The following is a 15,923-nucleotide window of genomic DNA, read 5'->3' on the forward strand; positions in this document are numbered from 1 at the left end:
TACTCTGTCAGACCTAGGATAAGAGCACGTCTGAACCTTGGCTTTCTTGAAGGCACCCTGCATTCCAGGCATTTGTCACATGCCTTCATCTTGCACCCCTCAGTGCACCCTGGGACCTTCTTCACGTACCCCCAGTTGATATGTGACATTCTCCGGTGCCAAAGGCCATGATGGCACCCATCATGAATGGGAAGGTTGCCACACTGTGCTTGTGCATCCTCAGTGGGACCTTTACGTGCAATAGGCGATTCTAGCACAAACAGCCTGTCTTTGCACTCAACACTGACCAGTTGTCGCCCACCTCTGGAAATGGAATAAACATTATTTTCAAAACACACTTTGAACCCAACATGGACAAAAGAGGAAACAGAAAGCAAACAGCACTGCATCTCTGGAACAACATAGGCCTCAATCTCCGCCTGTAAAAAAGAACAATAAACAGAGCCAGACATAGCGCTTGGAACCATCTGCAAGAGTTACACTTCTTCCAGTTTTCACAGCCTTGCAGTTCCACAAAAAACCACTAGATACCGATGACATGAGGTGGTGACTGGCCCCACTGACAATCACCCAGCTCAGCACGTGGCCCTGGTCGCAGTTTTTCACTGTTGCCATAGCAGCAGCCAAATGATACTGTGACGACATGTCTCTGCCAGTTTCCTTGAGACCTTTTGAGGCTTCCCACACTTGGCAGCTCCTGTTATCTGGTTGCCAAAGAAAACAGCCTTGGAGACATCCTTGGCTCCACTGGACAATTCCGGACCAGGTGGAATTCAGAGCTGCACCGGAAACGCATCGGGAAGAAAAAGCTTTCAGTCTCTTCACTTCTCCCTTCTCCCTTCACCCCCACTCTTGGGTGCAGCACAGCCTGGGCCTGCTCACCCTCCAGCTTTCTGCCTGTAATGCCTATAATGGCAGCAACTTTTTAAAAAAGTAATATTTTGAGCTCGTAGTTCAATTTCCCAGCAGCTTCCCTTGCCATGGAGTACACTCCTAGCATTCCATCTCCTCTACCTGTGGCATTGTTCAGCAGTGGGGAAAGTGACCTCTTCACACCGGGTGTCCATTTGGTATGGCCCTTTCCAGGTTTTTTTCTGCCCCTTGTGTTTCTCTTTCATTTGTTCTCCTATGTGTGTTACCAGTAGAAGCCACAATTCTGTGGGTACTCTAGGTGGTGCAGAAAGTTGGCAGCTATTCCCTACACCCACAGGTCTCAGGATGGTTACAACATAAAAAACAAAATAAAAACACAAAACACCACATTTTAAAAGGGCATTAAATGTTAATCAGCCAAAGGCCTGGTTAAAAAAGTGTGGATTTGCCTGGCTCCTAAATCTGTACAATGGTTTTTCTAACCTTTGTATGGATTCTTTGATGGGAAGTAAGATTGGCCCTCTGACTGAAGCTTTTTCCACATTCCACACACTGATATGGTTTCTCCCCTGTATGAATTCTTTGATGGGAAGTGAGATTGTGGCTGTGACTGAAGCTCTTTCCACATTCCACACACTGATATGGTTTCTCCCCTGTATGAATTCTTTGATGGGAAGTGAGTTTGGAGTTCTGAGTGAAGCTCATTCCACATTCCACACACTGATAGGGTTTCTCCCCTGTATGAATTCTCTGATGCTTAGTGAGATAGGAGCTCTGAGTGAAGCTCTTTCCACATTCCACACACTGATGGGGTTTCTCGCCTGTATGAATTCTCTGATGCTTAGTGAGATAGGAGCTCTGGTTGAAGCTCTTTCCGCATTCCACACACTGATAGGGTTTCTCCCCTGTATGAATTCTTCGATGGGAAATGAGAGAGGAGCTTTCAGGGAAGCTCTTTCCACATTCCACACACTGATAGGGTTTCTCCCCTGTATGAATTCTTCGATGGGAAGTGAGAGAGGAGCTTTCAGGGAAGCTCTTTCCACATTCCACACACAGATAGGGTTTCTCCCCTGTATGAATTCTTTGATGGTAAGTGAGATTGGTGATCTGACGGAAGCTCTTTCCGCATTCCACACACAGATAGGGTTTCTCCCCTGTATGAATTCTTTGATGGTAAGTGAGACCGGAGATCTGACTGAAGCTCTTTCCGCATTCCACACACTGATAGGGTTTCTCCCCTGTATGAATTCTCTTATGGGAAGTGAGATCGTGGCTCATTCTGAAGCTCTTTCCGCATTCCACACACGGATAGGGTTTCTCCCCTGTATGAATTCTTCGATGTGAAGTGAGATCGGAGCTCTTCCTGAAGCTCTTTCCACATTCGACACACTGATAGGGTTTCTCCCCTGTATGAATTCTTCGATGTGAAGTGAGGGAGGAGCTCTGAATGAAGCTCTTTCCACATTCCACACACTGATAGGGTTTTTCCCCTGTATGAATTCTTTGATGGGAAGTGAGATGGGAGATCCAACTGAAGCTCTTTCCACATTCCACGCACTGATAGGGTTTCTCCCCTGTGTGAATTCTTTGATGGGAAGTGAGAGAGGAGCTCTGGCTGAAGGTCTTTCCACATTCCATGCGCTGATAGAGTTTATTTCCAATGAGATTTTGTTGATGGGAAGTGGAATGGGAGCTCTGATTGCAGCTTTCTCCACACTCTAAATTTTTACGCGGCTTCTCCTCTCTGGGGATTTTATCGTGGTCACCTTTGTTCTCAATTTTCGATTCATCACAATCTGCAATGGAGACAAAAAGGGATTAGAGCCTCAGGAACAAATGGAGAAGAACTGAAGGAAGTTGGGCTTGTGTTCATTACCTGTGTTGTTTGTCATTAACTATCATATTTATTATTATGTTCTGATGAGTTGTTGAATGTTGGTTTGTTTGATATACAGTAGTGGTCAAAATTGTGGAAGACTTTTGGAAAAAAAGTGTATTTCAGAGTTTTGATGGCTTATAACACCACTTCATTTGGAGTAATATCATAAAATAATATATCAATGGAAATATAATTTAATCAAGACTGCAAGTCAACAAAGGTTGTTCAATTACCCATATTCTATCAAATGTTATAGTCAAATAACCAGAAAAAGGAAGCACAACTTGCTTAGGTTGACTTTTGTCAGTGTGTTATGTGATTGCTGTCAAGTTGGGGTTTTTTTTTTTTTTTTTGTTCTTTCATTTAGTGAGGTTGTAAAACATAATAAAATTATAGAAATGGCACAAAGAGTTGACTGGTCACCCAGAAAGCAATGTAAAATTGTAGTATTAAGTGAACAGGGCTACAGTTATGAAGAAATTAGATGAAAGATTGGGGAAAACTTAACCAAAGCTGGCATTTCGATATTATTGAAGAGGTATAAGGAGACTCAGCAACTATAAAATCAGACTGGTAAAGGCAGGAAAAGGTGCACAAAGGCAAGTGACGATCGAAGAATAGAGAGACTGTCCCTACATGACAGAAGAAAATCATTTTGGTGTATACAAGATGACATGGCGAGATGTAATGTGAAGTTGAGTGCAAGGACTGCTCTAAATGTTAGAATTCTAAGGAAAAGGCCATTGTTATCTCTCAAGCATGAGTTTAACCAAATTGCGGGAGGCAGTGGAAGACAATAGGACCTGGTGTGCTCTGGTCCATGGGGTCACAAAGAGTCATACACGACTAAACGACTAAAGAAAATCTCTCAAGCAAAGGTTGAAAAGATTTTTTTTAAAAAAAATAAATTTTATTAACCGGCCAATCACATCAAATCAAACCACATCACATAAATTCCAAATTACAGAGCCGAATTTTTAAATTTTGTTGGGGGGTCCCATACTTCCAGATCCGAGGAAGGATTCTGATCTAATCCTTACTTCTGCATTAATGTCCAAATCAGTCCAAATAAGTCCAAATAGATGTTCAAACAGTCCAAACACATATTCATAGTTCTTTCCAATCTTATCTTGCTGTTTCCACATCACTTCTTAATCATATATTTTCTCTTTGTCCTTTATGGTCTCTTCTGATGGTCTCCTTAAGCCGATAAACTCTGATAATACTCCTGTGTGGATTTCCCGTCGTCAATCCTCAATTACAGATGGTTCCCATAAATCGTCACCTTCGGAGATAAGATCACTTTTTCCCTCGTAAATTATAGCTCTGTCGCTCTTAAGACCTCTTTGAGGAGTTTCTCCCACGATGTAAGAACGCTCTCTTTCACTCTTCCTCCTCCCGGACTTAGTCCTCCGACAGAGCTTCCTAAAATGGCGACGGGATTTTTGACTGCGTCAGAACAAAGCTCTTATACATTCCACAGTCTCCTAGAAACATGCTTTGGTTCGAAAGTTTATCTCCACACAGCCTTAGATTCACAGCTTAAGTCCTTAAAACCTCATTTCTGGCTTTTGCCTCTTTTCCCCTCCCCCTTCAGTCCTTTGCCATACCGTATCTTGACGTGTCTTCTCATAATTTAAATCTTATTTTTCCAGAGACCTCTTCTGTTGCAGTCTTCACTCCTCCTCATTTCCTGAAGCATGTGCATTCCTTCGTGCCAAATTGTTTCTTTTGAAGTTCTTGCAGCTAGTGGCGCAGGTCAGAGACAGCGCCCAGGAGTGCCGAGATCCCACAGGAGGGTTTTTGTGCCTAATGCCCCCATCCCCCTCAAAAATTCAGGGGTGATATCGGGCACAGCAGGCAAACGGCCCCACTCACCGTCTTGAGTGTGTAGGGAGCCTAATTACTCCCAACATAGCCTCCAAATTACCTCCTGTGGGTCGGAGAGATGTTATTGTCGGCCATCTTCCTATGCGCCCCCTAGTGGCCCCCCGCAAAGGTTGAAAAGATTAAACCCATGTTAATTGGATGCGGAACAATGGGACAATGTTTTTGGAGGGATGTGACCCAAATCTCCTTGCTTGGTAGTGATGCCATGAAATACACAAGGGGAAGAATCAGAGAAGATTTACATGTTACTTGCGTTACACCAACCGTGAAACACCCAGATAGTGTGATGATCTGAGGTTGTATGGCAGCAAAAGGTGTGGGCAGAATTTTCATCATTAAAGGGAATGGAAATGCCCCCAAATAAAAAATGAAATACTTTAGCCCAAACTGAAGCCTTCCGCAGGTGATCTTTTATTAAGTTTCATATTACCGAATTAAACACATCAAACCAATTAGTCCAAATTATAACAATACATATCATGTAATCCAATTATTTTCCAAGTTATAAATTTTTGTGGGGGGTACCCACGCTTCTTGATCGGCAGGAGTCCAATCCTCGAATATTTTCTGCTGCTTTCATATTAAGAATGATATTTCCAGTCCCTTCTTCTCAATCCTTGTCGTTACTCATTTTCCTTTTCATTCACCTCCAAATTGCTCCGCAAGTGGGTTGAAAGAAACAGTCTTGTTTGTATTTCTGTGTGGGCTTTGTACTGCTCTCTCGTAAATCCCAATAATCCAGGCATTTCCGCTCGAGCAAGCAATCGCCTTCTTGTTGTTCCGATGAAATACAGTCCAAAAGCTCGCTCTTTAACTTTCCTGACCTGTTGCATCGTAAATTAGTCTTTTTCCAGGAGGGCTGCCCCTTCCAGTTCACAATCTCATCGAAAGTAATAAATCTTCGGCTCGCCCTCCCCAAGACCAAACCTCCTGCAACACAGGTCTCGTATCAAATCTCCATTCTAACTGCGTCACAAAGAGAGCCCTTCTTTCCAAATCCTTTATAGAGTAAAACCTTTAAATTCATATTATTCCCACACAGTTCCTTTTTAGTCCCATTTGCCAATTAGTTGCTGTGATGGATATTCTAAGAGGGAGGGTTATTAGTTAATCACATAGAGCAAAAAAAGATAAAAAGTCATCCCCCCCTTTAGTTCTGTTGCACTCCAATCCACATACCAGCATGTCTGTAGTTCTTTGATGTAATCTTCCGTCTCAGTCTTCTTCATTTCAGTGGTAAAATTGTTAGCAGATAAAAATCTCCTGCCTCTCTTGAAGCCTGTGCGTTATCTTTCACCATTTTTCCCCCTTTTAAGTAACACAACTAGTTTCGCTCCTAGAAGTAGCTTCGGAGGAGTTCCGAGGCCCGCCGAGGGTTGTGCACCCAGTGCCTCACCCCCTCCTTCTTCCGAACTGGGGGGTGATTTATGGCAACAGCGGGTGAAAACTGCATCTCTCCCCCCTGGAGAGATGAGGGAGACTGATTTACTCCCCATAATCAGCCTCTAATTACCTCATGCGAGCTGGATAGATGTTAATATCCGCCATCTTCCAAGGCGCCCCTAGCAGCCCCCTCCTACTTATATATTTATTTTCTATTTCAACAGGACTCAGCGCCATGTCCTGTTGCTGCTGTGTGAAAAAGCTGCTTTCAAGATAATCCTATTCCACTGCCAGAATGGCTTGGGAATAGCCCAAACATTAACCCAATCAGAAATCTATGGAGCCGACTAAAGAAACTTCTTTGTTAGAAGCAACCCAGCAATAAAGCCCAATTAACAGAGGCAATAATTCAATCTTGGTTTCACATTCTTACAGCTGCAGAACTAAAAATTCAAGTGAAGGCGTTGTAAGGCCGTAATGAAAGCTAAAGTTTAGCAATGGTTACCAAAGGTTTCACGTTTTTTCTTTATGACTGCTGTTCCAATACATACTCCTTCATAAAAGTCATTGCATTACATTCTTCATTAAATTATCTTTCCATTGATATATAATTTTATGGTATTACTCCACACAAAAGTGGTGTTATGAGCCACCAAACCTCAGAAATACACTTTTCACAAAAGGTTTCCACAATTTCAGCCACTAGTATAAGTTGTTCATTTTAAGTTAATGTTCTTTTTATATGGGATCAGAATATTATTATATTAATATTATTATTTATGTTTCATGATTATATATGTGTTGGAAGCCGCCCAGAGTGGCTGGGGCAACCCAGCCTGATGGGCAGGGTAGAAATAAAAATGTCAGCTTTGTTCCGGAGCTGACAGAGGCTGGAATGTATGAAAGCAGGCAAAGAGAGATAAGGACACTGGAATGTGAGCTGGAATGTGAGAGGGAGGAGGGGCAGCCGAGTGGCAGAGCTTTAGAGAACAGAGAGCAGGCAGCAGATAGCAAAGATCCACAAAATACGAATCTTAGCTCAGAGACAGAAGGGGAGAGGCCAGGAATGGCTAGCCCCAAAACTCGAAGGCGCGAAAATGTCAGTGAGAGGAGGGGGAAAGAGGGGAAGTGAAAGGGTTTTTCCCCCTCTTGGAAGAAGAGGAAGGGGCGGAGTTTAGACTTGGCAACTGCAAACTTGGAAGTCAGACATGGAGTGAAGGAGCTCCGGAGTGATTTATGTGTTTGAGCAATAAACCCGAGATAATTACTGCCGGTGTCTCGCTTCTGTGGGAGAGCCAAGCCATTACAAAAAATTATTATTATTACTACAGTGGTACCTGTTCTGGAAAAAATTAAGTTTGTAAACCAAGGTACCACTGTATCATCCTCATCACTGCTACTGCTACCTGAGATTCCATAAGCCTAGCTCTTCTCTGGGGTGGATTTTGTTTGGCCCAGTCATGGCATCCCCTCCATCTCCAATGTCAGTCCTTGTTATGGCTTGGTCTCTCCCACAAACGTGAGACGACTCTGGCTGTTAATAATTTCAGATTTATTGCTAAAACAACAAACTTGGACGGAGCTCCTCTACTCTTCGTCCTCCCCACAAGATGGAGTTGCCCAGACTGAGCTCCTCCCCCTTCCCCAGCACGGAGGCCCCCACCTTCTCTTCCAGTATCTTTAAATTTGGCAGAGAATGCTTCCTGCATTCCAGCGTCTGACTCACTCCTGTAGCTCTCACACAGCTGTCTGTCACTCTGTCTCCCTTTTTCTTCTCCCCTTTGTTCAGAGCTCAGATGACCGTTCCTCTCTCCCTCCTCTCTGCCTTCCGCTGCTAACTCTCCTCTCCCTAGGCCTGCTTCTTCTCTGGCTGGCAGCACCTGAGCTTCGCTGCCAGTCGGCTCTTTGGTCAACCCAAGACTAAAAGGAGCAAAAACAAAAACCTGAAGCTACTTATCTTTCCTAACAATTCTGAAGCTGACATTGAAGATGGCCTGGGAAGTTCAGACCAGCCCAATCCTGGTAGAAAAAGGAATAATTTCAGGAAGGTTGTTCAAAGGAAAAACTGGGGGTGGGGGTGTTAGGTTCCCAGGTGTTATAGGGAGTGCTGTTGAGCTCTGTGAAAATAGAGGAGGTTGGTCCCATAGAGGTATTTTTTGAAGTTCCAGGCAGATATGATGATCCCACAGGGAGCCTTACCAAGAGAGGCCAATATCCCACAATTCTCCTCCATGACGTCCTTATGCAGAGCTCTCTGGTCAGGATCCAGCAACGCCCACTCCTCGTCCGTGAAATGAACAGCGACATCTTCAAAGCACACTGGACCCTAAATGAAAAAGGGATATGTCTCCTCTGAGACAGCAGAAATATGATCTGCTACACTATTCTCTGTTGTTTCCTTCCTGTACATTGTGATGTTGTTTCAATAGGATTGCTTTGCTGCACATTTTAAATATGGATGCTAATTTTAAGTTTTAATAATGGGTATTTGTCTTTGTGCAATAGGTGGTACTCCACATTCTGTTTTTCAAGTCATTCTGCCTAGGCAAGCATTCCAGTTTCCCCAATGGAAGGATCGACTTTTCCCTATCCTCCTGAGCTGTTCTGGGGAGTTCCCTCCCAATGCCCTAGAGCCAAATTCAAGGGGTTCATGGGAGCATGGAGAGGGGGAGGATTGTGGGGCAGGGCCCCATTTTTCATCCGATGGGGCTGGTTAGGTGAATCCAGGCCACTATTTGTTCTGATTTGTCCACTGCTTAGAAATCAATTTTAGCATTCAGTGATCAATCTAGAAATAAAATAAGCCTATTTTGAATGGCCATCTGTCTTGGATGATCTAGCAGAGATTTCTGCATTGCAGGGGGTCTCCTGGCTCTGAGAGACAAGCAGGGAGGGGGGCTTCTGGCATCCTTATCCTGACTCACCTCAGCCTCTCGACCTTCCTCTCCCACTCGCCTCCTTCCTCTTCTGCCTCTGATTCTGCACTGCATTCTGCCACAGAGTCTCCCAGCTCACTAAGCCCTGTTAGCCTTTCAGCTTCTGACACCTCCTCTCCCCAGCCTTCTCCCTTTCCCCCCTCTAACCGCCCATCCTTCTTCTACCTCCACTTCTTGGGCTCTCAGCCGTCTTCCCTTCCTGGTTCCCCAGCTGCTTCCTCCCACCATTCCTCTGTGCCCAACCAGTCCATGACATTGCTCCATCCCTCGGTCTCTGTCGCCACAAGGCAGCTTCCCCTGACCTGATTTGGTTCCACAGCTGCTGCTTCCCTTCTGCCCCCATGAAAAGGTGGATCAGGAGGTCTTGCCGGCATCCTTCTGTCACCTGCAAGAGACAAAAGGTAAACAGGACGCCAGGAGTGCCTGCTTCTCTCACAGGTGAAACAGGGCATCTCTAACTACAGATGGGCCTTTGAGAAAGCTTTACCTGCTGAGAACATTTAGACGTTTGTGCCCATTTCATATGTTTGTTTGTGCAGAAATACATCTCCCCTCCTCTGGACCCTTGTTCCCAACCATCTCTCCCCAAAACAAGATGAAAAGAACCCTCAGTTGAGTTGGGAAACCAACAGAATGAGACCAGTGGAGAAAAACCACCTTCCTCCTTACCCAGTGGCCTCTCTCTGGTGTCCAACGGAGGCCTCTCTGCCTCACAGGAATCCAGGTCCATTTCTGCAAAGAGATCCTTTCCCTGGAAAGAAACAAGGATTCAAAACAGAGAATGGGGAGAAATACTAGAAAGAGAATGACAAAGACTTGAAGGGTGTGAGATCTCATTCCATGGATACTTTCCCAGAAAAAGGATGGGCCAGCAGCAGAGCATTATGGGATGTTCTCTGTCCTGTTTGGAGCCCCTTGGGAGTATCCAGAGGAAAGTCTCTCTCACCTGCTTTCTCTCCTCTGCCTGACTCAGGAGGAAACCTTCGGCCAAGGCCACCGCCTGGGAACTGGTCTCTGCTCCGCATTCCCTCACCCAGCTCTCCATCTCCAGGGGAAGGACAGCCAGGAACTGCTCCAAGATCACCAGTTCCAGCATCTCAGCTTTCGTGTGCCTTTCCGGCTTCAGCCACTGGTGGCAAAAGTGGTAGAGTCGGCTGCAAACCTCTCGGGGTCCTTTGGCCTCCTGGCAACAGAACTGCCTCAACTGCTGGCTCTGCACCTCTGAGCGGAGGGTGTCCTCCTCACCCAGGATCTTCTGCACAGAGTTTTCCCAGAATCCCCCACTGTTCCCAGTTTGGTTGGCATGGGCTCTTCCTGCTTCAGGGCCAGCTGAATCTTGCTCCTCCATTTGTGCTCTCAGGAAGCCTCTGAGAGGTCAGAATGAACCCTTTGGTCTTCTACCAAGTTCTGTCCGTCTAAATGAGAAGGTCTAGCAAATCCTACAAAGCAAATGCATTGTTCTGTTACAAAATATGTAGGACGGGGGGGGGGGGGATGGTTCCCTGAGGAAGCATGGATGAGTCTTGCTGGGAACAAGAGGAGGAGGAAGAGGAGAAGAAATAAGTCTCTAGCCTTCAAGCAATGCAGAATGTGGAGGCAACTGAAGGGATTTCTGGGAGATTAATCAACCTGGTTTCTGCTGCCTTCCAGTCAATGCGTGAAGTCAGAACCGAATGATAAGGGAGTTATTTATATCTTGTGAAAATGGATGGTTTGCTCTAGTGGGGGTCCTCACCTGGGGGTCCTCAGGAGTTGCTCCCCCCACTCCCCTGCTTCTGTCTCCTTTTCTTGCACTCTCTGCCACTCCAGACAGATTCCTGGGGTGAGGTCTCTTTTCCTCTCTTCTGAGGGCCAGGAATGTATCTGGCCAACCCCCGAGGGCCAAGTGGGCAGGGCCAAAGACATCTCCCTTTGTTATGTACTGAGTTGAATAGGATCCAAACTGCAGCAGTCTGATTGGTCCTAAAACAATAGGATCCAAAAGGCAGCAGTCTGATTGGTCCTAGAACAATAGGATTCAGAATGCAGCAGTCTGATTGCTCCTAGAACAATGCTGCAGTATGATTGGTTGGCAGGAACTACCCAATCATGCTCCAGATAGAAGTGAATCCACAACCTTGATTGGCTTACAGTAGAATTCCGGAATTAGCCAATAATGAGCAGCCCATTGTGTAAATAATGTATATAAAGCAGATACTTTGAGGGGACTTTCATTCATTCCTCCTCACCACTATGAGCTGAATAAAGAGCATGAAATCACTTTGCGACTGAGTATATTTCACCCTTGATTTTTTTATTTATTATTATTCTATTAGATAGCTTAACACAAACTGGTTTCCAATGCAGCAGCCAGACTATGGGATGGGATCCCTCTCTTTATTCCTGGCCTGCCTCTCCCACTTTTCCTTCCTTCCTCCATGTGGGGTTTTCTTTGGGGGGGGGCGGGCTAGTCCACCTCCTCGTCCAGCTTTGGAAAACCATTTGCACATGTTTCCTCTGTTGTGCAATGAGGCTGAGCGATGTCACACAGAGTTAAAGTTCCAGGGACTCCTTTGTTTAAAGAAGGGAGATTTTTTCTGAAGGGGGGGGGGCGGAGGGCCAGATGAATTTGGGATCCTCTGATCTCCAGGAAGGAGAGCGTGGCAGACCTGGCCCCTCCCGGATCAGGCCCCCCAGGCATCCTCCCCAGCTGCAGCCCTGGGACCCCCCCCCCGTCTCCCCACTGCACCCTCTGGGGGGAGAGAGAGGAGACTCACCAGATCCCAGGAGGGGACAGCGAGGCAGCCCTTGCAGGAGAGACCCCAAAGCAAGGAAAGGACTGGGGAGGGAGGGGCCTTGGCTCTTGAGGACCTGGCCCCCTCTTGCTTCCTGGCCTCTCTAGGAAGGCAGCTCACTTCCCTTCCTGTCCTCTCTAGGAAGGCAGCTCACTTCCCTTCCTGTCCTCTCTAGGAAGGCAGCACACTTCCCTTTAACACTTGCCAAGCCGAGTCCCTCCAGCTCAGCCCTCTCTCCCTTGGCAGAACCTCAGATTCTTATTATTTTTTAAGGATTTAGGGGGGCAACTGCCCCCCTGGCTACGCCAATGCCCAGATATCCTTTTGGGGGGTGAGGCTCTTGGCTGGACTCTGAGCATCTCCCTCCCTTGGCCAGAAACCAGAGGAAGAGCTTGCAGGGAAAAGGGCTTTGCAGGAGGCAAGGAAGCTCCTCCTGGAATTCAGGGGTGGAGAGATAGGAGGGGATCCCAGGGTCATCTAGTCCAACCCCCAGGAAGGCAGGAATCTCAGCTAAAACATCCATGGCAGATGGCCGTCCCATCTTTGCTTAGAAACCTCCAAGGAAGGAGAGTCCCCCACCTCCCAAGGGAGACCTTTCCCCTGCCCAACTGCTCTTAGATGACCCTCAAGGCAGCGGGTCCTGAGTTCCAGCCCTGCTGAAACCATTCCGCTGGCTGCGAAGGAGGAACCCAGCAAAGTTCAAAATCAATAAATCCTATTCTCATCATAAATGAGTAATACTTTCTCATGCATGCTTTTTATACTAATATACAAAAGTATGCCAATTCCCTTTCCAGAAATGGATGGTTGTTGTTATTATGTTTAGGGAAGCTTTTAATATTTGTTGGACTATTGTATTTTAATATTTTGTTGGAAGCTGCCCAGAGTGGCTGGGGAAACCCAGCCAGATGGGCAGAGTATAAATGTAGTATTATTATTATTATTTATTAAATTGATCAGGTGAGTTTTCTCCTTTCGAAAGAGGGACGTGGAATCTCCACGCTTGCTAATAGCATAATGTTGAAAGTGCAGGGAAATATGGGGAGCCCTGGAGCATCTGCTTGGCATGCAGAATGTCCCAGGGTCAACCCCTGACATCTCCTGCAAGGGCCGGACGAAATCCCTGCCTGAAAATCTGGGGAGCTGCTGCCAGTCAGTGTAGGCCAGGGGTCCTCAAACTATGTCCCGCTGGCCGCTTCGAATGAAACGAAGGGGTTCTAGTGAATAAGATAAATAAGAGTATGAAAGAAGGTATAGATATTGGATGAAAATCTGAACAATATAATATGTGAAGGAATTTTTAAAGGATGAAATTAATAAGAATGAACTTGCTAAATTAATTTTAAAGTGGAATACAAGAAAGGAGGGCGGGTGGAAGTCAGGAAAACAAGGCTATGAAGGATATGAAATTGAAAAGAGCTTTTTCTTCTCTTTCTATGAAAAACTTCTTTTTAATTTTTGTTTTAGGTTTGTAATACTTTTCTCTTTTTTGTTTTCTTGGCTGTGTTTTGATTGTTTGTTTTTGTTGCTTGAATGTTGTTGTTTGTAGGGGGTTTGATGTTTATTGTTTTAGTGTAATCCTTTTTCTTCTTTTTTCACTTTTTTTTGAAAAATCCAATAAAATATTGTTTAAAAAAAAAACACAAACTATGTCCCGCGGGCCGAATCCAGCCCTCCAGGGTCGTGAATCTGGCCTGCACGGCAGTTTCAGAGCCCACCAAGTGTCCGAGGCTGAAAGCATCTCGCCGCCCGCTCAGTCAGTCCCTGCATTGCGCAGAGGTAAATGCTACTGGCGTGGTGGCGGCTCTTCCAATGAAAGGCCAGGGGGTTTCGCTCAGGGATGGGGAAGTGTTGTCTTTTGGCTTGAAGAGGGAAGCTCAGGTTGGTGGAGGAAGGCAGACTTGGGTCGATTTGGTTTTGTTACATAGACGTTTACTTTAAAGGTGGTAGAAGGAAGTATAGTCCTATTTCTGTAAGTGGCACAGGGGTCTTTCCACTCATGTCGTTTACATGCTCTGAGAGATGGGATATATTTTGTTATTTTAATTTTAAAAGGGTGGAGTGGAACCGGAGATTGACCATCTTGTTAGCCTGGGGCATTGGTCAGCAACCTTTTTCAGCCGTGGGCTGGTCCACTGTCCCTCAGACCATGTAGTGGGCCAAACTATATTGGGGGGGAATGAACAAATTCCTATGCCCCACAAATAACCCAGAGACGCATTTTAGAAAAAAGGACACATTCTACTCATGTAAAAACACACTGATTCCCGAATTCTCCGCAGGCCGGATTGAGAAGCTTGCCTACCCCTGGCCTGGGGAGCCACATTCTGGTTGAAGGAGGCCAGGATAGGCCCCCAAGGCTTGGGATGTCCCTCCTCCCCTTCCGTAGGACTTGGAACCCAGGAGAAAACTCTTGGAATAGCCTTGTCAGGTGCTCAGGGACGGACTCACCTGTCCCCATGTCCTTCTCTTTGCAGATGTGCTGCGGTTGCACATCCCTCCCCCACAGGTGAGTATTGGAGAGAACCAGAGCAGGGACTCAGACCTCCCTCCTTGCCCCCCACTCTGCACTCTCGGATGTGGAGAAGCCCTCCCTTCGTGAGGAACTGACAGGCTGACTTTTGCCTTTCAGTTGCTGGAGGAAGATCAGCTGTACCTGCCGGAGGTGATTCAGAACTGCCAGACAGCTCAGCTCAGGGGGCTCTGCCTCCATGTTGCTCCTTTGACCATGGACTGGACTTGGACCTAGCCTCTCTGGTAACCCACGGGACCAGCACAGTTTGCTCCCGCCACATCCGCACTCCCCCTTCGTTGGGGTGCGTTCAGGAGGAACCAGAAGCCATGGCTGACCAGGCGGCTGTGCTGGTGGCATTGGCTCAGGAAAACCAGGTCTTGACCCAAACCGTTCAGCAGCTGAGCAATGCAGCTACAGCACTTCAGCAGTGTTTGGACGCCTTACCAGCTCCTGGTGCCGACGCCCCAGCTTCTGGCAAGTACCCAGTGGCCCTGCCAGAGAAATTCGATGGGTCCCCGGCCAGCTTTCCCATGTTTCTTGCCCAGACCAAGCTGTATATTCAGGGGCGAGCCCGGAATTTCCCCGACAACCACACCCAAGGTGCACTTCCTGATCAGCTTGCTGAAGGACCGGGAGGCCAAGTGGGCATTGCCGCTGCTCCGGCAAGACTCTCCCTTGCTGACAGACTACACAGGGTTTTGCAACCATCTGGAAAACGCGTTCGTCAACCCTCAGAAGGGGAGTCAAGCCAATCGGGCGATTCAGCGGTTGAAACAGGACAAGTCCACAGTGGCCGCCTACGCCACAGAATTTCGACTGTTGGCACAGGACTTGTCCTGGAATGACTCCACCCTTCAGGACCAGTATCTCTAGGGGCTTTCGGATGAGATACTGGACCAGCTGGCCATGATGCATCACCCCGCCACGCTGGACACCCTCATTCAACGGAGCCTGCAGATAGACGATCGGTTGGAGGACCATCACCAGGCTCAGGGCCGCCAGCACTCCCGGCTCCAGTCCTTCCCAGCAGTTCCACGGCCACAGCCAAGTCGCTGGAGGAGCCAATGCAGCTTGGGGCAGCGCGGCCTCACCTCTCCCCCTCGGAGAAGACTCGGCGTCTGGAGGGGAACCTGTGTCTCTACTGCGGCGGGAGTGGACACTGTGCCCAATCTTGTCCTGAGAAAACGCCAGCCACAGGGAAATGGCCAACCCCAGTAGCCGATGGCCCAGGCTACCTGCGGTCCCAAACATCGCATGATGGGCCCTCACCGGTGGAATTGCAACACCTCATAGTTCTGGTGTGTCTATATCCCCCTGGTGGACCCTGGATTCTCACCCACACTCTGGTAGATTCAGGGGCAACCCGCTCCTATATGGACTCTGGCTTCGCCGCCCATCATCAGGTGCCACTCCAGGACAAGCCAGAACCGGTACAGGTGGAGGCAATTGACGGACAGCTCCTGCGCTCGGGGGCCGTTACTCAGGAGACTCAGCCCTTGGTCCTGTGTCACCAGCAGCACCGGGAGGTGCGCACCTTGGACATTGCCACCATGCCCCGTTTTCCCCTGGTGCTCGGGATAGACTGGCTGGAGTCTCACAATGTTCAGATCGACTGGGTCAATCAGACTGTGCGCTTCCCAGACCCGTGTCACCATGCTTGGTCTGAGATG

General features: G+C 47.3%; 2 protein-coding genes across 2 annotated transcripts in view; both read right to left on the bottom strand.

Moving 5' to 3' along the window:
- LOC114592676 (uncharacterized) overlaps positions 1-11,805 on the bottom strand; it is a 182,008-nt gene extending 170,203 nt beyond the window's left edge. Inside the window, 1 exon segment of the mRNA XM_077928077.1 lies at positions 11,721-11,805. The gene's annotated coding sequence lies outside the window, so the exon portion shown is untranslated.
- Positions 1-15,923, bottom strand: part of LOC144327649 (uncharacterized) — a 42,532-nt gene that overhangs the window by 17,056 nt on the left and 9,553 nt on the right. The window contains exon 6 of the mRNA XM_077928076.1: positions 1,591-2,517. Coding sequence (XP_077784202.1) covers positions 1,591-2,517 — 927 coding nt within the window. The remainder of the gene's footprint in view (positions 1-1,590; positions 2,518-15,923) is intronic.

The sequence above is a fragment of the Podarcis muralis genome, chromosome 4, assembly GCF_964188315.1.
Source record: "Podarcis muralis chromosome 4, rPodMur119.hap1.1, whole genome shotgun sequence".
NCBI classification, from domain to species: Eukaryota; Metazoa; Chordata; class Lepidosauria; order Squamata; family Lacertidae; genus Podarcis; species Podarcis muralis.